Source organism: Lygodium microphyllum, unplaced genomic scaffold (genome assembly GCF_053477565.2).
Source record: "Lygodium microphyllum isolate KBCC unplaced genomic scaffold, Lygodium_microphyllum_v1.1.10 scaffold_31, whole genome shotgun sequence".
Taxonomy (NCBI): domain Eukaryota; kingdom Viridiplantae; phylum Streptophyta; class Polypodiopsida; order Schizaeales; family Lygodiaceae; genus Lygodium; species Lygodium microphyllum.
Window position 1 is genome coordinate 13,784,711 of NW_028229514.1, and position 25,229 is coordinate 13,809,939.

The following is a 25,229-nucleotide window of genomic DNA, read 5'->3' on the forward strand; positions in this document are numbered from 1 at the left end:
CTAATGAAGAAGGTATGGACAAGAAACAATCCGAATCATAACTGAAAATAAATAGAAGAGTGAAACGTAAGCCTTAGCATTCCCATTCTAGCATATGAGTCTACTAATTTCAGAAGGGCTATAAGCCTTGTCACTCACATTGTAGCGTGCCAATCCATGCCTGCAATATTAATTCGTAATAATGGTCGGTATAAGTAAATTTTATTAAGCCCAAAGAAGCTTCTCTCAGTCTACTCTGAACTTTGCAGCAGAGACTAATACATTTTTGCAGTTCATTCAGGTCTGCGAGGAGCGTCTTGGGAGGGATTTGGATATGGCGCCAGCATGCCTCCTCCTCCGCCTCGTCCTCCTCTCTCTGCTGCTCGGCTCCTCGTTCTGCCTCCCTCCCGACCGCTCTGTTAATCCCCGCCTCCTCGTGCTCCTCGAAGATCTCTCCATCAAGTCCTCGCATTCCACCTTCTTCTCTTCTCTCTCAGGCAACGTGCTCGGGGCTTCCATCTGCTCAGTTTCGTCCTCATTTTTTGTTCGTTAAGAAATTGGTGATTTCCGATGAGCTGTTTCTTAGCAGTTTGACCGTCTTTCCTGCGCAGATCGAGACTACGAGCTTGACTTCCGGTTGGCCAGCGATCCCTCGCTCGCCTTAAGGAGATATGGCGAGTTTCTGTATGACGGCCTCATCGTCTTTGCCCCTTCTGTGGAGAGTGAGTGCGATGCCTGAATGCTGCTATTGTTGCCATCAAAGCTTTCCTCTGCTCGCACTGATCGAAATCACCAGGATCGTGATGGATATCGAATTAGCAAAACCTCATCATGATTTAAGAAACTGCTGTACATACAAAGCATTGGAAGGAAGCAAAAGCCGTTCTCTAAATGCATGAAGCTGGAATTGCACACAAATTTTGGAAGGAAGCTTCGTACTACAGCAATGCATTCTTTTCACATGCTTTTATGCCACTCCTCACTTCACGTCATGCATCTGTATTTCCACTAAAACTGGGGGCTTTATTGGGGGAATGGACTATTCGAGGGAACGATGGCATTTTTTTCTCTTGTAAGAAAACAGTCAGGTCTTCATTTGCATTACATGCACATGCTGAAACAGCAGCCTGCACACTGCTAGGCACAGCATGTTGAAGATTCTTCAAGCTGTATCGGCTGTGCATATATGACATGATTTTATCTGCAAAGCAGGCTGAGTGCATTTAAAATCACATACTTGATTTTTGATCAACAGTAATACATGACAAAACCTGTTCGCAGAGTGGCTTATTTCATCGAAAGTTTTGCAGGCTTTGGAGGATCGGTGGATCGTGCAACTATTTTAGATTTTGTAGACTCTGGGCGTGATCTGATTCTTGCAGCAGATGTTATTACTTCAAATTTTATACGTGACATTGCAAATGAATGTGGGGTCGACTTTGAAGAGGTCTGTGGGTCCTATTTGAGTACCAAACCCAACAACAGATATTATACATTTTTTTCTCTGAGCAGTTGTGTCCCATGTATAGAAGCCTGCTTGACATATTGTTGGGTTGGGTTTTGCTTTCAGGATCCTGAAGCAATTGTAATAGATCACATGAATTTTGCAGTATCAAAGAGTGAAATCGTGCATTCTTTGATAGCCGCTGACTCATTTATTGAGTCCAAGATTATTTTGGGTGATAAGCCCGTTGAAGTAAGTGAGATATGCAGGTGGTGTTCATGTCTTGATAGCTTAATTGTCTACACTTAAAATGTTGGTGATTCTTATGGTAGCACATAATCATCATAAATCTGTATATCATGGGCAACATCTCATTGCACATGAATAAACGTATAGACTTTTAACTGGTCTTTGCTTGAAATGCTTTCACTCTAATGGCTTTTTTTCTAGATGGAGTGTTTACTGATTGCTATGTGATCAGTTTGAGATAGAGGAATGATTTTTTTATAAACTATTAATAGTGATCCATCTTTTCAGTGAGAATTATTCATAACAACATAGATCAGATTATTCCACTATGGTATTTCAAGGTCAATGATGACACATGTACACTGCAGGTGCATGACAAATTCCAACCCAAGGGATCTTTTATTTGGCTTGTCATAGAACACCTGCCTTCTTCCTTTCATTCACAGAGATGCTCTACAAATCTATGGCAAGATAGGTCATTTTCAGCCAAGCAACATCATATTCGGGGTGTTGCATTAGGGAAGACAACTTTCATGGCTGTTTAGATAGGGAACAAATGATTTCTTCCATTTTCTTATGATGGAAATTTGAAATTTCTGTCTCCTTAACATTCTCTCTCATTCTCTAGCCTATTCTCATCCTTCCTCAGCAAATACCAACAAAATCAGCCATTGGGAGATTTTGACTAATCTTTAAGTAAATTCTAATTTACAGTAGAAATTAGGGTTTGATATCCACCTCGGGAAGCATGCTTACAAATTGAAGGCTCGGAGACTTGAATTTCAGTTATTGAAATTGGGGCGATTTCAAAAGATTATAGTGGCTATTCAACCAACAAGCATTTATGGCTGAATTTGTTACCAAGGAGCACAATTGAAGGCCAATCTTTGAGCAAGCAAAGGGCGCAATTGGTTTCTCAAAATTTTCATTGTGTTTACATTAGTATCGAATCAAGGACTTATTGTTTGCAAGAACTTTTTTGAGGTGACAAGATCTTTGGGCCCAACTTTCTTACCATATCAAGAGGTAGAGAGGAGAATTTTGGTGAAGAATCGGAAGGCTCCCCACATGGTGTCTGTATGCTTCTCTGGCAACTTGATGAAACTCTATCAGAGAAAATGAAGCTTTTTATACCTTGGGGTAAGATCGCTAATCAACTTGTTCTCATTCATTTTGACATAGGGGCTATATATCATTATATCTATCGTTGGATTATTAAAGCTCTACATCTACCAAAGGAGAGGTTTGGAACACTAGAAATGTGAGGCGTTTCTTTTTAAGGAATGGAGTGTGAAGTTACTTCCATTCTTGAGAAACTACAAATTGAGATAAGAGATTATATAGATCATTAGAGTTTTGTCCTGGGAGATCTTGGTCATTGTGATGTTGTATTAGGAATACCTTGACATAAAGGAATAGATCTAACCCACTGATTGACATGAAAATAAGTAGGGATTCCCTTTCAAGGATAAAAATGTATCTTTTGATGTAGGAGTGGAAGGAAACACTACTCCCATCTTATTTCATGTGCAAATTTGTAAAGCAATGAAAAAGTCTATTTTCTCATACTTGATTTTTTGTCAAAGATTCTAACAAAGAGTCCATCTTAGACAGATTTTAACAGAGTCTAGAATTGAAGAGGCCATCTTAGATATGAATGAGGAGTGAATGAGATTCTTAAAGAGGAGTATGAAGATTGTTTTGCGGACACTTTACTCGATGAGTTACCACAAGAGAGGCTAGAAGGTCATCACATTGATCTCATTCTTGGAAGCTTGCCTCTAAATAGGCCTCCCTATTGTGTAAATCCAACACAATAAGAGGAGATTATGAAGCAAGTGCATGAGCTCTTGGAGAAGGATCTAATAAGATCTAATTGCTTACCTTTTTGCTCTTCAGCTCTCTTAGTATAGAAGAAAGTTGGATCTTGGTGTATGTGTGTGTACTATAGGGCCCTCAACAAAGTTACAATTCGGAATATGTTTCCATTTCAAGAATTGATGATATCTTGGATGGATCCAAATTATTCACCCCTGCCTTTTATATGTGCACGGTTGTGAACACACCCTTAGTACATTTGTACTTTCATATTATAGCTATCTAAAATCTAAAGAGGTACACACAACAAATTGTACCAAAGAACATCGTGCATCTCTATCTTTGACTCTCACTCGCTACTCTTGCTCATGTTTTGCTCTCTACCTGACATTTTCATCTTTGGATATGGCATCGCCATTGTGCATCGCTCACTTCAAATTGGAATCAGAGCTGTGGATAAGGTGTTCGCGCTTCTCGGAGTTTGTGCAGGTCAGCTCATCATTGTTTTTTCATTGGACAGACAGGCGACAACCTGTGTACTAAGGCACAGGTCAATAGGCCACGTTTTCAATCAGGTGACAGTTCTAGGTTGCAGACGCAGGCTCAAACGTCATTTCTTGGTTAGACGCAATCACGCGTAGGTCACGCACTTCAAGCGCAAGTCAAAACATTGTTATTTTAGGTCATGATGAGGTCACGCGAGCAGGTGACGGGCTAGCGGCTGTAAATGGGGCAGATTCATCACTTTTCTTTTGCAAAATTCTTTAATTTTTCAAAGGTTTCCTGCAAGCAAGCCCTTTGCTCATTGATACGTTTTTGTGTGTGTAAGCACAGTTCAGGATTTTGGGCAGATTTGTGCCAAAAAATTTGGGGATCTGTCCAGATTTGAAGTGAGCAAGACACAACAGTGATATTTGTCTCAGAAATTGCAGGAATTTGTGACATTTTGCCTTCGACATTTGGGGCTTTTCATGTACATGCAAGAATTGGGCTGAAATTTACTCAATTTCTCGACATTGATGCACATTGGACCCCGTGCAATGCGGGTTCAATTCCATGCAATTTGGACACCTAGCACTTGATAAAATTTGGGGGTTTTACTGAAATTGCTCTATTTTGGCAAAATTGGCCTATTCTATGCATATCAAAGACAGTGTAGATGTATGGTTGATGCTTTGAGCACAAAAATTTTGGGGCTTTTGACCGTGTGTGTCAAATTTTGTGCTTGTGGGTGCATGTACAACAGAAATTGCAGCTAAAATTTGAGACTTCTCATGTAATGTGATGTATTTGTCCTTGGAACAACTATAATCAATTGTGTAGTGCTGTAGCACAAGGTATAGTGCTTCTGAAAATTTATTTGCAGATCTGAAATTCTGCTTTTACGTGGTCATGTATTGCTGGTTGGTACTCGTTTGTACCTTGGTCACTTGTGTGACAGTTTGGGCTTGCATTTGCTGAAATTTTGGTCACATTTGGGCTGAAAATCATGAATGGCAGCAGTGACAGCAGTCATCTCATGCACATTAAGAAGCTTGAAGGAGCACATAACTTTGCAGTCTGGCAAAAATAGTGCTATAATATCCCGTTGCAGAAGTAAGCAAGGCCGATTAAGACCAAAGGGACAAAGCCCGCAGATATGGAACAGGAAGATTGGGATGAGTTAAATGAGCTTGCACGCTCAACCATCGAGCTATCAGTTTTTATGCCTTGCTGTTTAACATTGAAGGTTTAGATTCTATCTATGCTATTTGGACCCGACTAGAAGAATTGTATGCCGAGAAGAGTGCTGCAAGTAAAGTTTACTAGCTGAAAAAACTTACGGATCTATGTATGAAAGAGGATACAACAATGTCTACTCACTTGAGTGAGTTTAACTCCATTTTCAGCCAGCTGGTTGCCTTGAAGTTCATGATTAATGAAGAATTTAAGGCCATGTTTTTGCTTTGCACTCTGCTAGAGAGTTGGTACATTTAGAACTGCTACAAGCAATTCTAATGCGATCCTTCTGTATGCTGATGTAGAGAGTGCTTTACTCATGGAAGAAATGAATCGACAGAACAATGCATCCAGTAAGTCTTCCAGTGCTTTGCATACTAGGGGCAGATCACAGTAGAAAGGCAAATTTGATAGCAAGGGACACAATAAATCACGTGGTAAGGATGTTGAATGCCATCATTGTGGCAAGAAGGATCACTTTAAACGTGATTGCTACAAATGGAAGAAAGAGAAAGAAAATGGCAAGAAGACAGATAATAGCAAGGAAGAGAAGAAAGAGAGTCAGCCTAAGAAGAGCAATGTTAAAATTGAAGAGGTGAATGTAGTCACTCATGACAGTGACAATGGGAATGGCGTACTCTTTGTCTCTTCACACTTTAGTACATATGCTTTACTTCCAGATATGGATGATGACATGCACACTTAGATTCTAGATTCAGGTGCTTCATTTCATGTCACCCCTCATTGTGAGTGGTTTTCTAACTATACAGGGGGTCGACATGGTGTTGCCTATCTTGGGGATAACTATGCATGTGACATTGCAGGTATTAGCAGTGTGATTGCAGTTTTAGCATGGTTTTGTCTTCACGCTTTAGCATGTACGCATATACTTCAGCTCAAGAAGAGCTTGATTAGCACAGGGCAGCTAGATGACAATGGATTTCATACCACCTTTGGTGATGAGAAATGGAAGATCTGTAAGGGAGCTAGTGTGATTGCGATAGTTTGTGAAAGTGATACCATGTATCCTCTCCATGTATCTAGTGTGTGTAACCATGTTGTTGCCGTGACCAAGCAGCCAAGTGTTTCTTTGTGGCATGGCCGGTTGGGAATGAAAGTGCTTTCTCGTTTGGGTTACTTGCCTTGCCTTCGTTATGTTGATTTTGGGCATTGTGATCATTGTGTTTATGGTAAATATGCACATATGTCTCATAAAAAGTCTCTTTCGTTGAAATCTTCTCTAGAGTTAGTACATTCCGATGTATGTTAAATGCCAGGGTTATCTTTAGGGGGAAAGAAATACTTTGTCACCTTTGTCGATGATGCTACATGGAAGGCTTGGGTTTACCCTATTCATAGCAAGGCCGAAGTACTTGACAAGTTTCAAAAATTATTGGCATTGGTTGAGAATCAGACTGATAAGACACTTAAGTGTCTTCGCTCTGACAATGGTGGGGAATATGTGTCCAAGGCCTTTCAAGCATTTTGTGACAGCAAAAGGATAAAGAGGGAGCTCACTGCCCCTCATAATCCGTCCCAAAATGGTGTTGCAGAGCGTATGAATCGGACCATTTAAGACAAGGTCCGTACAATGCTGTCACATGTTGCTTTTCCTCATGGTTTTTGGGTAGGGGTTGTTATGACAGCCGTACACTTGATTAATCTGTCATCAAACAGGTCTTCGTATGCACACTTGAAAGTGTTTGGTTGCGAAGCATTTGTGTACATATGTAAGGAAGAACGTAGCAAACTTGAGCCAAAGTCCTGTAGATGTATTTTCCTAGGATATGGTGATGAAGGTGAAATGGGGTATAGATTATGGGATCCCGAGAAAAGAAAAGTAGTACGCAACAATGATGTTATCTTCTCGGAAGATCACATTCACAAAGAGCCTGAAAGAACAGAGGAAGTCTGTAGAGTTGTATTCAGGGAAGAAATACCTTTTGAACAGCAAAATGTGTCCGCTGTACAACAACAAATACTTGCTGTAAATGAACCTACAAATGCAGAAAACAATGCTGGAAATGATCAACCAACCATTGCCCATAATGATGAGCCGTTGGATGTGCAGGAATAGCTAGGACATAAAGCTGTTAATGCTGATTTGCAAGCTGAAATGCCAGGTCAGCAAGCTGAAAATGGAAATTTGCAGGCTCAACAGCCAGCAAACAATGATCATTGGGTTAGGAGATTGTCTAGAGCTATTAGACAACCTGATAGATTCATTCCTAGTGCAAACAATGTGGCTGATTATGTCATGTTGACAGATTGTGATGAACCGTCTTGTTTCAAGAAAGCAATGGACAGATAAGACAACAAGAAATGGTATAAAGCCATGTTGTTAGAGATAGAATCTCTTGATAAAAATGGCACTTGGGACTTGGTGCAGTTGCCTAAAGGGTAGAAAACCCTTCCATGCAAATGGGTTTACAAGATGGTCACTTCTGGTTCCTTGCCAAAGTACAAAGCAAGATTGGTTGCGAAGGGCTACAAGCAGGAACATGGAGTTGACTTTGATAAGATATTCTCTCCTATAATCAAGATGACTACATTGAGAACCATTTTGGGCGTGGTTGCAACTAAAGATACGGAGCTCATATCGATGGATGTAAAGATTGCATTCTTACATGGTGATCTGCATGAAGACATATATATGCAGTAGCGTGAAGGGTTTGTGGCAAAAGGGAAAGAGAAGATGGTATATAAACTCAAAAGGAGTTTGTATGGGCTAAAACAAGCACCAAGAGAATGGTATCATAAGTCTGATACATTTATGCAGTCTCAAGGTTTTTATAGAAGTCAAGTGGATCACTGCTTGTACACTAAGAAGGCAACAGATGGCAACCGGATTATCTTGGTTTTGTATGTTGATGATATGCTGATTGTTTGCAAGGATACTCATGCCGTGGACTCACTGAAGCAAAGCCTTCATAGCAGCTTTGACATGAAGGATATTGGTGATGCAAATCACATTCTTGGCATGCGAATACTCAGAGATAGGTCAAAAGGATTACTCTATCTATCTTAGCAGGAGTATATCTCCAAGGTTTTGCAACGTTTCAATATGGAGGGGGGGGGGGGGGGAAACAATTGGGTTCCATTGCCTCTATATGTGAAACTCAGTGCAGAGGATAGTCCTATATCTGATGATGAGAAGGCTGAAATGACCAAGATACCATATGCTTCAACTGTTGGCAATTTTATGTATACTATGGTTGCTACACGTCTTGACATTGCCTTTGCAGTGGGAGTGGTTAGCAAATACATGGCAAACCTTGGTAAAAAGCATTTGGAAGTAGTGAAAGGTATTATGAGATACCTCAAAGGCACAAAGGATTTGTGCATCTGCTTTGGAAAGCAAAAGGCATTTGCCATTGGCTTTACGGATGCAGACTGTGTTGGTCATGCGTATTGCAGAAAGTCTACTTTTGGATATGTGTTTACCTTCACAGGAGGAGCAGTAACCAGCCTCTTGGATCTCCAGGCTACAAAAGTGTGTTGCATTGTCTACTACAGAGGCAGAGTATGTGGTTGCCACTGAGGCATGCAAGAAGACTTTATGGCTTTCAGGTCTGGTGGGAGAGCTTGACATTACAGAGTTACCTGTTCTCCATTGTGATAGTCAGAGTGCTATCATGCTAGCACAGAATCCCGTCTTTTATGCAAAGACGAAGCACATATAGGTGAAGTATCACTTTAGTAGAGATGTACTTGGCAGCAAGAGCATTGAGCTTATTAAAGTGTATACAAATGATAATCTTGTAGATCTTTTCACGAAGGGTCTTCTAGCAAAGCGGTTTGCTCATTGTCGACAGATAATGGAAGTTGGATAGGTATATGTATTTCAGCTTTGTACATACCTAGACTTAGCTGATTCTTTTTTCCTCTTAAGGCACATTGCCTTTAGGTGGGAGGTTGTTGGGAATAAAGGGCTATCATGCCTTTTATATGTGTACGGGTATGAACATACCCTTAGCACATTTGTACTTTCATATATATCTATCTAAAACCTAAAGAGGTACACACAACAAATTGTACCAAAGAACATCGTGCATCTCTATCTTTGACTCTCACTCGCTACTCTTGCTTACGTTTTGCTCTCTACTTGACATATTTATCGCTAGACATTGCATTGCCATTGTGTATCGCTCACTTTATAAGGAGTGGCTACGATCAAATAAAGATTGTTCCTCAAGATATTCATAAAACATGCATTCATAAGAACTTTTGGTTTGTATAAGTTTCTTGTGATATCTTTCGGTCTTACCAATGCTTCCATAACCTTATATAGAATGATGAAAAGAATCTTTAGAGCACATCGGAAGTTTACAGATGCTTTCTTTGACGATATTTTGGTTCATTCAAAAGATGAATAAAAGTGTAAGCAACACTTGAAAATAGTGTTTCAAGAAATTTAAAAACACAAACTTTATGTGAATGGCAAGAATAGTGAATTTTTTCTTAGAAGAGATTCACTACGTGGGCCATATTGTATCCAAAGATGAGATTCAGATGGATCCCAAAAAAGTCAAGGCTATTGTAGAATGACTAGAATTGACTAATGTTCATGAAGTTCGAAGTTTCTTGGGATTATGCTCTTATTATAGGAGATTAAATGGTTTGTAGTGGTTGTTGGACCATTGTATGATTTGACCAAGAAAGCAGTGGCATTTTGACGGAACAAACTAGTCAAGAAAACTTTTGAGGCTTAAAAGTTCTATATCAGCAAAGCACTTATTTTGGTTATACCTAATTTGTCAAAATCATTCTTTGTGAAATGTGATGCTTTAAAAGACTGCATTTTTGCAATTTTAAACTAGGAAGAATATCTTGTTGCTTATGTATGCAGAAGGTTGCAAAATGCTAAAAAAAGCTACTATCTATGAAAATGAGTTAATGGTCATCCTTCAAGCTTTAAAAGATTAGAGATATTATCTTTTAGGCGGATAATTTCTCATCAAGACAACCCATGACAGTTTGAGACAATTTCTCAACCAACCAAAGATTTCTGAGAAGTATATTCGATGGGCCGATTTTTTAGCTTAATTTAACTTTTAAATATTGCATATTTTCGGAAGGCAAAACAAGGTAACTGCTATCTTGTCAAGAAGATCTTAGATTTATACAGTGTTCATGATTCATCATGCAAATTTCACTAGTATGAGGGATATGCATATTTTTGATGAAGATTTTAAAATCATTTGGGAGAGTTTACAACTTGGTAAAAGGGTAAATTCTTATGCGAACAAAGATGGATTTCTTTTGATAGATATTAAGTTGTGCGTTACTACAGATTTAGGCCTAAAGTAATGGAATAACGCCATGTGGCTTCTTACATGGCTCATCGTGGTATTTTGGCCACAACCAAAGCACTTGAAATGTATTTCTTTTGGCCAAGTCTTCGACAAGACATTGAACAAATTGTCAAAGAATGTTTTGTGTGTCAAAATGTTAAGTTTGATTTCCAAAAGCTTGCAGAGCTTTTACAACCATTACTAATTTCAAGCCAACCTTGGAAAAGCATTGCTATGGATTTATTTTTGGCTTGCTAAAATCAGTAAATGGCTATGATGGCTTTTGGACTATTATCGACAGGTTTAGCAAACGAGCTCTGTTTATTTTAGTCAAAAAGACTATTAAGTCTTAACATATTGCTATAATATTCTTTCAAGTATCATGGGTTACCACAATCCATCGTAGGTGATAGAGATCCACGAATTGCTAGCCTCTTTTGGCGAGCTCTTTTTGAAAATTTAGATACAAATCTTATTTTTCTTCTTCTTATCATTCTCAGACAAATGGTCAAAGTGAGAGCCAACATAATATTGCATATGTTGAAGTACTATTGCCACGAAGCCAATCAACAATGGGAAAAGTATTTACCTTTGGTAGAATATGCGTATAACAATAGAGTTTATACTTCTACAGATAAAGCATCATTTGAAATTATATATGAAAAACCACTCTTACTACTTATTCTTAAAACTAAGATGGAGATATTTCATGCCAAAGAGTTTGCGCGTATATGGATATAGCTTTTGTTCAAGTTAGATGAACTGTCCAAAGATTTCAAGAAAAACAAAAAAAAGCAACATATAAGCATTGAAGACACTTTGATTTTACAAGGAGATTGATTGTGGCAGATATTTGATAAAGCTCATCTAAGAAGCTCTAATAAGCTTTCATTCCAAGTCACTAAGTTTGCAGCAAGAAATTATGGATCATTTCAAGTCACTAAAAAGATTAATGATGTTTGTTATAGGTTACAACTTCTAGAGCATTGGAGAATTTATAATGCTATTTATATCCTTCTTTTGAAGCCTTATAAAGGTCTTCCACTATTGGAACCTGTAATAGAGGATCCACTTGAAGTAGATGAACAAGAGGAGATACTTCAACTAGAGCAAATAGTCTTTCATATGATCAAGAAATGAGGAAGAAACATTTTTAGAATTTTTTTTTCTAAAATTTAAAACTTACTCTCATTTAGATTCTAAATGGATGTCTGAAGAAAATTTTAAAGACTATTTAGAAACCTCGGCTGTCAGCTCAGTCAGAAAGTTTGTCATGTGGTATAGGCCATTAGGTTGTGCCTCACTGCGAGCAATCACTAAACTAGTCAGAGAGTCGAGTATCTCGACTGTGGTCGTTGTAAAGAAAACCGCTTGCCCCAACCAGCAAAGATGTTGAATAGATAACAAGTTTATCCCAAGTTGAGGGATATGATATACATTGTTCAACGTAACAAGATCCGGATCCTTGTCAGTGGCAAAACTGACGTAATCTTGTGTCTGAATATTGACGGAGGAGTTGTTTCCTATGTGGACCCGCCCTTGGCTGCAGGGGCTCAGGTACGGAAGATGTTCTCTATAAGAGTCATGTGATGTGTAGCTCCACTGTCCATAATCCAAACAAGAGTTGAAGTGCTTGGCCGTGTCGAGTGGGCCTATGTGGTAACCTCGTTGGGAGGTAACTCACAGATATGAACGAGACTTGCATTTGATGTCTCTATGGAGACGATGTGGACCTCTACAGACCAATCAGACAAGCCCTTTGGAGTTGAGAACGTTATCTACTGAGATGGCTGTGCGGTGGCAGTGTGAGTTTGACCTTTCAACTGCTATCACCTTGCCTTCCTTTTTGTGGGTTGCCCGATTGAGGGGCGAGGGTCTAAGACTTAGGTTTTGGTGCTATGTCTCTTGCCTTTGATCGACACTCGTTGTCAAAATGGCAAGCCTTTTGACAATGTTGACAATACCTATTCTTTTTAGGTACATTTTGCCACCTAGGTTTGAGGGATTGGGATATTGCTTGTGAGTTCTCGGATTGATTTTACTTTTGAGTTTGATTTTGATTTTAAGTGGAGGTTTGGTTTTGTTTGCCCTTCCCTTGTTGCCCTTTCTGAAAATGAGCAACAAGAGTCCCCTCTAAAGAGGAATTTGAATGAAACTGATGAAACAACCGTGCGTAATGCAACAACTGACACTCAAATTCATAGAATGTAGACATGGTAGGTTTTGAAACTATGCCTTTCACAAAATTGAAGTATTTCTTGGGGAGTTTGTTTAGGAACAATGTGACCTGATCGTCAGAGGACTTAGGAGTCCTTGTAGTGAAGAATTCTGCGAGGAGACGCCGATACTTAGTCAACTCGACTTTCAAGTCATCCCGGTCAGTGATTTTGAAAAGCTGAAGCTCATGGTGAAGATTAATATGACAGGTCCTATCCCAAGCCGTATAACAGTCAATCAAGTGTGCCCATCGCTATGACACTAAGTCAAAATGCTGAAGCTTAGAATGAAACTCAAGCATTAAGCCCTGCATCAGCTCGACAATAGCGGAGGCATTTCTAGCCTTCCATGAGCGGACAACCTCATATGGAATAAGTGTGGGATCGGGTTGGGGTTTCAACCCATACACAAGATCCCATAGGTTCTGGGAGTCAAGGACATGTCTTATCAAGTTCAACCAAGTAGTAAAGTTTGACCCGTTAAAACGAGTCTTGTTATTAAATGCATGCTTGGCAGAAGATGAGCTAAAACCATGCGATGTCGGGTAGGTAGAGTAAGATGGATGTGGGGGATAAGATTGTGGAGGGTAAGATGGTGGAGGTGGATGTGTCTGAAAATAATAATGAGAGGGAAAAGATAGGTAGGCAGAAGTAACATAGCTGTGAGGGTAATAATGTGTCAAGTGAGGCTAGGACATAGCTGTATGACTAGAAGGTCCACTAGGTAAAGCCACGGAGGCAAATTGTGGAGTCAACTCGGGAGACACTGGGGGGAATACCTGGGCTGCAATGATCTCGAAAGTGTGTGTGAAGTAGGTGGAACACCACCTGGCAAAGGTAAGGATGAGGTCATAAAGAATGTGCTTATGTTTCCATAATCCCTCGGTGTAATGTGTGGTGGGACATGAGGTGTCTGAAATGGAAATGGAAATATAAATGGTGTGAATGGAAGTGGAGAAGCAAAGAAAGAATGTGGTGGAATGGGTGGGTTTTGAAAATGTGGTGTGTAAGGTGCATATGCATTTTGTTCATTTTTAACATTTAATGATTGGAAATGAAAGTGTGAAGATGATGATGTACTATGCAATGAAGAAAAAGGAACACCAAATTCATTCTGATTTTGTGAAGTAGATTGAAAAGAAGGAAGGTTAGAAGAAGAGATACCTGGCTTTTTCTTATAATCCCCACGATGTGTGTTAACATACAAGAATTGGTTCTCAAGAGGACATTTTCCATAGTCAACATGTTGGACTCTTTCTTCCACAAGATCTCTACCTGAATATTGCAAAGCAGAAGAGGTAAAAGAAGAAGGGACAAAAGACGAATCTAAAGTACCTTGCATCGGAATGGACGAAAGAGGACGAAAGAAAGGAACGTACTTCGGGTCTTGTTCTCCAAGAGGGAGGCCCGTCCCTTATGGAGGTCTCCACGGTCCTGCAACATCATCAGATTTATGCGCGACATTTGAAGAGAGAAATTCATGCATACCTTCATTTAGAAGTTTTTCTTAAGGGCAATCCTTCGATCGAGCTCCTCAATCTTCTTTCGTCAATAAGCTATGATTAGTTTGTATTCTTCAGAGGTCAGGTTGCCTAGCTTTTCTTCCATGTAATTTGAAGTGTCTTTCACTATGTCAGAACTTTGTGGAGTAAGTTGATTGGCCCACTCTCGCTCGGTTCTCGGAATAGTTGATTCTAGAGACTGAATTAGTATTGTGTTCGAAGTCATTTGAACCTATTGTTGTTCTTGCTTCTTGTGTAGAGCTTTCAGATCAAAGGCTTGGGTTTCTCAGAGAGTACCAGGCTCTGATACCATGTAAAAAAATACCCCAACACAAAATCATAAACAGAAACTGTATGACAAAGCACAGACTAATAAAAGAACACAGCTAGGGTTAGGGTAACTCAGAGACAATGAACACAATGTATAAATAAAGTGATATGACTATTGAATAATACGCTGCTCAAACAACAAACACACTATGTAGCGAATGAATATTGAATCTCAAACTCCTGTATCTCAAGAATTAGGGTAGGGGTAATGAGTTGAAGAGAGTGTCGCACTCCAAACGGATCTCGAATTGCAGCAAGGCAGCCTTTTGATGTTGAACACCGGTAAACGCAATAGTGAGAAGCTGGATTTGATGTAGACAGTAGTGAGGAGAGAGAGAGATTAAAAACGTAGGCAACAGGTGAGAGAAAGACTAAAAACGCAGGCAGGACAGCTTGCAGGAGAGAGAAAGACTAAAACGTAGGTAGGACAGCCTGCAAGAGAGAGAAAGACTAAAAATGTTGACAGCAAGTGAGAGAAAGACTAAAAACGCAGGTAGGACAGCTTGCAGGAGAGAGAGAGGCTAAAAACCTAGGCAGCAGGACTGTGATGACGTGGTAGGCTGTATGGTAGTAGTTCTGCACAGGAACAATAGTCACTTGATTGGAATCAGCTCCAAACTGCGTGAAGAGGGCTGGAAATCAGGCGCCAACTGATGGAGACAGCAATGGATAGCTTCGGTTGAGATGTCCTCTGTGAATGGGGTGTGGGCTGCAAGTTGAAATGCTTGAAATCTGCAAAAACAAGATTGAACAAGAGTGGAGGATTGGTTGTCCATTTTTAGAAAATTAGGGTTCTAGATCCTCTCCTCTCCCACTTAACTCTCCCGATCCACTCTCCATTTTAGGGTTTTGGCTAAAATAAGACTAAAATAAGCATGTTTTGGGGCTGTTTAAGTGGCTAAGTGCATTTCTTTGCACAACAAAGAGGAGGAAGGTTGAGTTTTTGGCCTTCAAGTGCAGATTTTACCATAGTTCGGCAAGTGAAGAAGGAGTTGGACGAGCGAACCATAGTCCTGGCGGGCTGTATTTTCACAGTTAGAGGGGGCTGTTTTTGTGTTTTGTGCAGGCATTGTAGGTGAAGATGTGTTTTGAGGTTGAGACAGAGTTTTAGGTGATTGTGGATCGGAAGGTGCATCCTATTGGCTCTTCCATCAAATCAAAAGCTTGATGGTGAGAACTACTGCATCCAACAGGTCATGATGCTTACTATATTGGAGTCCTATGATTTGGTGGAGCTTGTTACAGAGGCTATCCATCATCCTTCTTCACGCAACGAGTCAAAACTCTCTTCCAACGAGAAGGTGGAGTTGGCAAAGGCTCGCAAAGGCTTAGGCACATTGGGATAAATTCAATGCTCGCATTCGCTCATTTTTATTTCTCTCATGTACTATAGTTGTTATCCCTCATATAGAGCATTTGACGGTGGCTTGCAAGATATGGCTGGAGTTGGATCATATGTATAATTGGATGATCGTCATGAATTGAGTCTCTTTGGAAGTGCAGATGTGGACCATGAGTATCAACAAGTCATCATCCATGCGGGAGCATATCAACAAGCTAAGGCAGTTTTAGATGCAAGTTCAAAACATAGGGAAGGTAATCACTTTTGAAGACATGGGGAGTTACTGCCTCACTTCAGTGGTTTTTATTCCGTCTTGATTGCTTTAGGGCGGTTTGAGACTCTTTGGTGGGAAGAGTTGGTTCCTATGGTTTTGGACCAAGAGGAGCAACTGAAAGGAACCAATGCTTTGACGTCTGAGGCTTTGGTTGTTAATTCTCTTAGAATAAGGGGAAGGACCAAAAGGAGAAGGAAGACAAATCTAAGAAGGATAAAGTCAAGGAGTTTACTTGTCACATTTGTGGCAAAACAGGTCATTGGAAGAAGGATTGCCCTGACAAGGAGAAGAAGGAGAAGGAGAAGGAGAAGGAGGAGTAATTTTCAAAGGATTTTGGAGCGGTGGTTGCTCCCTCGTCAACTGCTTTCCTCCATTTGGAGGTGGTTGAGGATTCGCTATGACGGCTTCTGATGCTGCATTGATGGCCCATGACAGTGGTGCCTCTCGGCACATGACTCCTTCTTTAGCAGGTGTTACTCATTTGTGGCCTTCCCATGGTTAGATTCTCATTGGTGATAGTTCGTCTATTTCTGTTCAGGGATGGGGCATCATGGATCTTATTCCATTTGGATTTGGTGGTGCCCATGCATTCGAGATACTTTATGTGCCAGCTTTGGGGTATCATCTTCTCTCGGTGCACAAGATTTGTGCCCTCAGCCTTTTGGTCGAATTTGATGTGGATTCTTGATCGAGGATGGAGACAGGTTCTTTCTTGTGGTTAGGAGGAGAATGGAGCCTACAAGTTGTGGTCTTTTTTTGCCTTGACTTTTCTTCTTCTTACCTCTCAAACTCAGTCTGAGCTTTGGCATGGTCAGTTTGGCCACCTTAATTGTGATTACCTTCGGAAGGTGTCATTTTTCTCCGTTAGGCTGTGTACATATGAAGTTTTCCAGCTAGGCAGTCATTCAAGAATGGTTCAGTGTGTGCAGCAGTGTTTCGATATGTCAATGCCACGTCATCAGCCAGGCACGCAGGTTGCAGTCGTATTGCCATGTGGCACTCTAGTCGGCCAGATTTCAATACAATTCAATGCAGCCAACCTGATAGTTCTTTTTTTTTTTGCTTTTTCTTTAGGCTATAAATAGCCCACTACCAACATACTCTCATTTTTGCAGTTGCAGATTTTAGGGAAGAGATGGGGCAGATTGCAGTAGACTTCGAGGTGTCCAATGGGGAGACATTGTCGAGGTCGAGATATGCAGACATATGGATTGTGCCCGTGTACATATTTGCATTTCTTGGTATTCAACATACTTTATACAGCAGATCTTCATGTTTTTCTCTCTGTTTGTCTCTCTCTCTCTCTCTCTCTCTCTCTCTCTCTCTCTCCTCCGTGTTCACTCTACTCTCTTAGTCTTGGTCCCACGCTTTTGCACCGCTGCACTTTGACACGTATCATTTTGAAGAGACAAGTGTCCCTACACTTTCACACTTGTTAATTTCAGCAAACACTCGTCATTTGTACCCTCTAATTTTCACTTTTGAGCACCCAAGCTCCACACCTATATATTGGAGGTCTCTCTCTTCATTTGGAATAAGCTCACATGCTAAAATTTGAGCCACATGCTCTGTACTCTGCTATCTCTCTCTCTCATTCAAGAAGCACTTTCTACTTAGCTTAATCTAATCCAAGCACTAAGAAGAAAATCAACTTGCTGCTTGGAGTTTGCAAAAATTAGGGTTTTAAAAATCCTAATTTTTAGAATTGTAGTAAATCAGCCCTTTTGTATTTGGTTCAAGCACTCAATGCATGTGGTTTGTTTCAATAAATTTTTGTAAAGGGAGAGGGGTTGGTTTCCCTCTTCATGTGGTGTTGACTCTCTCTCTCTCTCTCTCTCTCTCTCGCTCCCCTAATTTTCATTGTGAGAATTGATCGAGTTGGTTAGTTCAAAGAATTGTCATTCTCATGTTCTTCCTTGCGTTTATACTACAAGATGGTTTTTCTGAGTATGACCAAGAAAAGCTCATCATCACTTGAGGAGTATTAGCTCGTTATTGTGACCCTTACAAAATCATCGTATGTTAAGACACGGATGCCTATAAACTAGAACTAACATCTACATAGCGATCCATAATGTATTCACTAAAACCCTATGTATTGAGCCCTAGACATGTCATAGGCATCAACATTCAAATTGAAGTAGTCGCACCTTGAGAAGTATATCTACCATATATATAGGACACCTCAGAAAGTGTGTCGGGATATGAGCAACATTATATTGTGGACCCGGTTGTTTTAGTGCCACTTGATTGCTATATGATTACACATCATCTTAGACTCTATGGACCATAGCTTTTGATATGATGATCAAGTTGTTCATAATTGAACCACCCACCCTCTTGAACCTGTAAGTATAACCTTGATTTCTCCTCCTTGAATAGTGTGTTGCCTCCACTATCTTGGTGTATGCTACATGAAGCATTGTTGCATTGCTGCACAGCCTGCAACAACAAGCTTTCACCATTATCTTGACATAGCAATAAATTAGCAACAATCGTCCTTTCAATGTGTTGATGGCCGTACCATCCTCCCTCATCTTAGCACCCTTGGAAAAATCCTCTTCAAGGATCCTCTTCAGCCCCCTTAACATCCCATTTTTTGTCTACCTCAGTGGAAGTTCCCTCTCTCAACTCCTCTTCATTTTGGATAGACACATATTACCCATGTGAATATACTTAACACATTCTCTTTTTCTCCATCCCATCCTCACTAAGAGGTTTTTCACACCAAGTCTTGTGGAAGAATCAACATGAGTAAATCAAGGCCAAACAGAATTTGAATTGGATGCCATTTGTTGTAGGGGTTTCATAACTCAAAAGTACATATTGTTGAGAATATCATGCTATCTTGTTGTTGCACCAACAATGCCTCGGCAAGCATGTGAAATGTGTGCAGTTGTATTGGTTCCAAGTTTATGAAACTAGCCTTCCTTCTGTGGATGGGTGGTAAATCCCTGATTACAACTTAATTATAGCAGTAAACAATAAATGCAAATCTGGAAATACAAATTTACCAATTGATCTTTGACAATGCACACCCGATTGGCCCCAAAATTGGCACCCCTTTCGGTATTTCTTTAGCTTTATTGAAGAAGAAGTTGATTTATAATGGGATTCTCTCGATCCCCTTTGCAATCCAAACTCCCTTTGCTATCCAAAGTGACCAGCAAGTCTTTAATTTGTTTTGCCCATTGATTCAGACACTTAATTGGCGTTCACTTACTTCATAGATAATGGAAATGCCCCAAATTCAATGGCTGACTAGTTCTCCACTTGGATTTAGCTGAAATTCACCTTCAGCCTTGAAAAATCCAAATCTTGGAGCTTCCAATTTTTGGCACGCTTCTTGAGGTTGTTGTTAAACCCGATTTTCGTTGTTTACAATAGAGAAATTTGCAATTTCTCAGCCTCCAAGGTTCAAATGCTTAGATCTTCGGAGCAAGGCTGTGAAATGGTTAGGAGATGAAAGAGAAAGCTGTAGAGAGAAAATTCAAAGTTTTGTCGCGAAGAATGACTAAAAATTAGTTAAATGCAGTTGTTGCCTTGCCACAATAGCATTAAATGTTGTCGCTACAATTGAGACATCCAAATTAGTTGTCATCTTGTACTTGGATACAATCGCCCAGCTGTGGAGGGTCTAAATCTGCAATCGCCTCCTCAAAACTCACTTGTGATTGGTTGCAATGGCTGAAAATAGGTTGGCTATGGTTGCTCACAGCTCTCCTACATTCGCTACAACCAGAATCGTCTCGTTTTTCCTCTTCTCGAGTCTTTTATCAGCGTGCATGGGCAAGTTTACCAAGTGACAGCCTTCCCAAAAGGTTTTTCCAACATTATCCATTATTAAATATTAATTTTTAGCCTTTAATTACTGTAAATATTAAATTTCAGCCTTTATTTCGGTGCCCAAAAAAATAATTTGATTGGCCAATAATTAAATTGGCTAGGCATCTTTCACTCTTGAGTCTCTTTGTGCCATCTTTGACCATTAGATCGGCGTTAGGTACCATTAAACTCCACTTCTCTAATGGCCAAGTGAATGACCTAGGCCAACAATTGACACCAGACACCACCAAGTAGGTGTGCAACACAACTTATAACAACTTTTGCCTTTGACATCTTGTGATTTTCTCGGGTCTTGGGCTCATAAATTTACTCTAACCCTAGTTGCACCTCACACGTGCAACATTTACTTAATTATGTGATTAAAAATAATCCACATGTTAAGTGAGGTTTCAAAAATACATGTTCTCATGACAATTTACTTCTAGTCAAGGTTGAAATAGCTAGGTTTTCCTATTTGTTAAATGATTGTGAAAGATAGATTGGTTTAGTTCAGTACGTACTTTATTTGTTATCCTCTTGTTATCTAGACACTGACAATCAGTACGACTCTAGATTTCAAGAACTTGGTTACATGCTAGAAGTATTCCACAACCAGAACATGGCAGATATTTGGTTTTAAATGCATAAAAAATGTTCCTACAGTGTTTGTGATTTGGCATTGTTACAGTCTCAAGCATTGCAAACGGTTTTTGTTAAGTCATGCTCGTCAGGACTCAGAATGTGTACTGACTGATGGACAATGCAATGGGATTTTGTCAAAGCATATTTGTCAGAATGTCTACTAATTGAAAGATAATGAATATTTTGTGTAGACCATGGGAAAACAAGAACTATAGTTGACTGCCATCTGCCATTGCATTTCCATATTGCTGCTGTGCCTGCTCACACTGTTAACTGCCCTACCACTGTGTGGGCATCCCTTAGTACAATCCTGTCTGATTGGTATTGGGCCTCACGATCCTGTGGTCACCAACTACTGTCAACCTGGTTAGATATGCATGGTATTGTGGTCAGTCCACTTCTTCACCTCCAGTTTGCCTCTGGCCGTCTGTCTAAGAAACTCCAAAAGGGCTGCTTGGAATCAGCAATGAACACAGTACATGCAGAAAATGTGGCAAAGCAACATAGGAGAACTTTTGAAGGAAGATATCTTCTAAACTTTTGAATTAAAGTTCAATAAAAGATAATTACTTTTTTTGCTGTGTAGATGTTAAATGTTTCATTACCTTAGCCTTAAAATGCATTGATATCATGAAGTGGGTTACCAAATTAAAGAAAATATAAGTAATCTCGAATGAATCCGGTGAAAGCTGCATTCAGTGGAACTTTTACATTTTTACGGCTAATTCACACATAACAAATCTGCATTGTTGGTCTTTAGCTACATGTGAGTTAGTAATAAAGAATGTGGCTCTCAAAACTGGAACGATTTGAGCTTATTCTGAGCCTTTGGTTTTATAGGCTCCTGTCCTTTTCCGAGGCATTGCTCATTCAGTAGCTCCTGAAAACAGCCTGGTGAGATCATTTGATGAGTTGGAAAAACCATGTATCAAGAAACTGAATACTTTCTGAAGTTTATATGTGTTGCTACATTTGTAGGCTATAAAGGTTATAACTGCCTCACCCTCGGCTTACTCTGCAAACCCGAATGCAAAGCTGATAGATCCACCCGCCTTAACTGGGACTAACATTGGCTTAGTGTCTGTAGTACAGGTAAGTTTCCTGGTTTCTGTCTAACTAAACCATGCTCAAAAACACCAAGTACATGGTTATAACCACTCTCATACTGAGCTTGCAAACACTGTTATAGATTTTTGTTGGGGTGGCCCTAAATTGATGGAGCTGTGTGTGGTTTACAGGCTCGGAATAATGCACGCATCCTGATTTCTGGATCGTTAGATCTTTTTAGCAACAAGTAATTTATCTTTGACATAGGCTGTTGTTTATGCTTTCTTTTCCCATACGATTATAAACTTAAACCATCATGGTATCCAGGTTTTTTACGGCCTCTGTCCAGAAATTTGGAAGCTCTACCAGGTAACACTGGTTGTATTAGGGTGTTTTTGAATGAGATTGTTCGTTTAAGGTGGTTTGACATGTATGTGAAATTGTGAACAGCTACAAAAAATCTGGCAATGAACAATTTGCAGTTGAGCTCAGCAAGTGGACCTTCCATGAGAGGGGCCATTTGAAGGTACAAGCACTGCACTTTGATGGTTAAATTTTTTACATTATCTCCATCCTTCATATTGTCAGTTTGTCTTGTTTACCTAACTCTATTTGCATACAAAACTGGCAGGCTATCAACATTAAACATCATAAAGTTGGAGAGCTGCAAGAACCGTCTATGTACCGTATTACTGATCATCTTGTAAGTGATTCTAATCTGATAGATTTCTCTTCTTTAGTTGCTCAAATGGTTGGAGAACCTGTTGAAAGTGTTTTTGTTCTGCATTACAAGCTAGCTTATCTTTTGCAGGAGTACTCTTTAGAGATCTATGAATGGACAGGAAAGGACTGGAAGCCTTATCTAGCAGATGATGTCCAAGTGCAGTTCTACATGATGAGTCCATATGTTCTCAAAACATTGGACCATAATGAGAAGGTTATATATGCTTCAAACACTTTATTCTGCTATATTTAAAGCAAATTTAAAGTTAGTTGGTTGAAGTCAGCCATGTCTAATGCTCACTGTGATGATCTGACATTGATGGCCATGTTTTGGTAAAGGGATTGTATTTCACATCTTTCCAAGTTCCTGATGTTTATGGAGTTTTCCAATTCAAAGTGGAGTACAGACGACTTGGATGTACGACCCTTTCTTTAAGTAAACAGGTAACTTGAACTTCCCCTTCAAAATCTTTTTCCTCAACAAAATATCCCCTTTTAAGAAGCTCTCTCCTAAAATACTGAATTGCCAATGCATCTATGTCAAAAATATCCTTGTGGCTATTACTTTCTTGAAGTGTGCAGAATTTGAAGCAGAACCTTTAGCAGCATCTTTCTTCCCAGTAATTAACATCGAAAAAAATTCTTTACTTATGATGCACCTTAGTAACTTAGCCAAGAGTTGCAGGGGGTTCCTTCAGCTGCTAATCTCTTCGGATGGGTTCAGAGTCTGGGACCTTTTATGTGTGGAAGATATTTTCTCATAAGGTTGTCCATGAACTAGTTTTTAGCTAGATTGAGGCTGTGGATAAAGGCAGCCTTCCTTACACCGTCAAAGCACGCAGGAAATAGAGCATTAGCTGCAAAGTGGCAAACTGGATCGATGTTTCTTGATAAGATGCATTGAATCATGTGGTTATTAATTGTTGTTAAAAGGTAGTTGGATGTTGTAGCCAAATCTGAAACCCTATGACTGTCTTTTCCACTGCAGATCCCAGTGCGACCTTTTAGACATAATGAATATGAGAGGTTTATTAGGGCAGCATACCCTTATTACAGTGCTTGCTTTTCAATGGTAATTGCTTCACCTTGTTGCCAAATTTAAGTATGCCGAAATGTTGTTTGTTTTCTTATCTTGCTATTTATTAAGTATGCTGCTGTGTTTCTTGTTTTCTCATCTTGCCACTTGGGTGCTCTTGATGTTTTCAGATGTTTGGATTCTTTGTGTTTGGGATTTTGTTCCTTTATCACAAGTAGTCAGAGAGGCTGGATGGAGGAAAAATCACAACAATCAGTTTAGATTAACCGCAAGGGGTCGTCTTAAGTAGATCCCTGTTCTGCCAAGAATTTTGAAAAAGGGCCTCACTTATGGCCCTTGAGTTAAGGTATTCACATATGTTCAAATTGATACAATACATCTACAATCAAATTAGCTTCTATCTCTCGTACGCGCTTTTTTTGTGTCATTCACAGCATGTTCAATGGCAACTTCTTGGAATGTACGTGGTTGTTACTTGCAAAGCTCAGAACTGTGGAGACCATACTGGGGGTCCCTTTTCTTTGTCTGATTGGTGTTGGCAACTTGTTGAAATGTACCTGGTTGTCAACTGTGATGGTTAGATTCTGAGTGCAAATATCCTTATATTTGCAACTCCTTTGTTAAGATAGGCGTGTGTTAGCTGTAGAAACAATGCTGCAACATAATACTGGAAGACATTACACACATGTACTAATTAGGAATCCCCTTGGCACATAGAAAATACATGGCAGTTCACGTTTTAGCAGTTTACTGTTGTAAGCAAATGATGAGTCTTTTGCCTTCATAGATAAATAACCAGTTCTGATAGTGTTACAGCATTGGGTTAATATGTACAGAACATAGGGGCAGGATAAGTCTCTTGGGGTGTATTCAGAAAACAGGTCGGTCTCTAAAACAGATATGATGTCTAGTGGCAGGATAAGACTCTTGGTAGGCATGCAGTGCTACCATTATAACAGATTGTCCCAAGTTAATGCAGTATTAGATGACATATTCTGGCACTTTTCATGATCAATCGGGTAGACTGATATGAGCTGTGCAGTGTACAACACAGATGCAAAACCATGGGAGACTTGAGCCATGGAGGATGTTGGAAAGTGTCAAATTTTTGGGATCTCAAGTTTGGTATTCACACTTTGGAGTCCTGTTTTGTCTTTTTAAAGGGGAAAAAAAAAACTCCTAATAACACCATGGAAAGGATTGCGAAGGTAAAATACAAAGTACAAAACAAGCCTTGTGTGGGACTACCAAGCACATCATAAATACAATGGCTGGGTAGACACCCACCCAGTCTGGCAGGCTGCAATATCAAACCATATGTGACTGGAGGTGGAAGCAGGTGCTGGAGTTACTTGTCTGCATCAAAGCATCTCTCCTCCTTGTACGGTAAGAGTCACCCTGTAGTGTCTACCTTGTCTAATGGAGTGTGTAGATAATCTCGGTCCAAATCCTAGAGTCTTTCAATAGAAATGCCATGTAAATCCATGGCGTATTTTTACTGGAGAGTCTTGTTTTCTTCCTTACCTGTCAACTTACTGCTGTGACACAATTGTAGATTAGATAATAATTCGACTTCTTCAAGATGCTTTATTTAAGCGTAGAATGTGTTCTACATAGACTTGGGGCTTTCCCTATCGGTTAAGCTATATATTGGATTGTCTAACTGTAATTTCACACATACATTCAACCTTTCTAGTCCACAGTAAATGTTTGTGCGTTTCATTCCAAGAAGAAAAATCTTTTTAAGGAATGTATGCTTTAGTATAACATGCTATGAATAGTTGATTTC

The 25,229-nt window shown here is 39.7% G+C and overlaps 1 protein-coding gene across 1 annotated transcript; it reads left to right on the forward strand.

The window, feature by feature from the left end:
* The first annotated feature begins 212 nt into the window (after positions 1–212).
* LOC148009331 (dolichyl-diphosphooligosaccharide--protein glycosyltransferase 48 kDa subunit-like) lies at positions 213–24,185 on the forward strand. Its single transcript, XM_087673633.1, has 14 exons — positions 213–476; positions 591–701; positions 1,290–1,426; positions 1,550–1,675; positions 21,475–21,528; positions 21,613–21,726; positions 21,873–21,928; positions 22,009–22,050; positions 22,132–22,207; positions 22,313–22,384; positions 22,493–22,618; positions 22,744–22,848; positions 23,393–23,476; positions 23,611–24,185. Exons 1-14 carry the CDS (start codon positions 314–316, stop codon positions 23,656–23,658), a joined length of 1,314 nt encoding a protein of 437 aa, XP_087529759.1. The 5' UTR covers positions 213–313; the 3' UTR covers positions 23,659–24,185.
* The last annotated feature ends 1,044 nt before the right edge of the window (positions 24,186–25,229 follow it).

Excerpts from the sequence above, each read along its gene's own strand:
- LOC148009331 (XM_087673633.1), top strand. The coding sequence starts at position 314 with ATGGCGCCAGCATGCCTCCTCCTCCGCCTCGTCCTCCTCTCTCTGCTG. Across the intron at positions 21,529-21,612 it reads TAGCTCCTGAAAACAGCCTG|GCTATAAAGGTTATAACTGC; the intron begins GTGAGATCATTT and ends CTACATTTGTAG. Across the intron at positions 22,619-22,743 it reads CATTGGACCATAATGAGAAG|GGATTGTATTTCACATCTTT; the intron begins GTTATATATGCT and ends GTTTTGGTAAAG.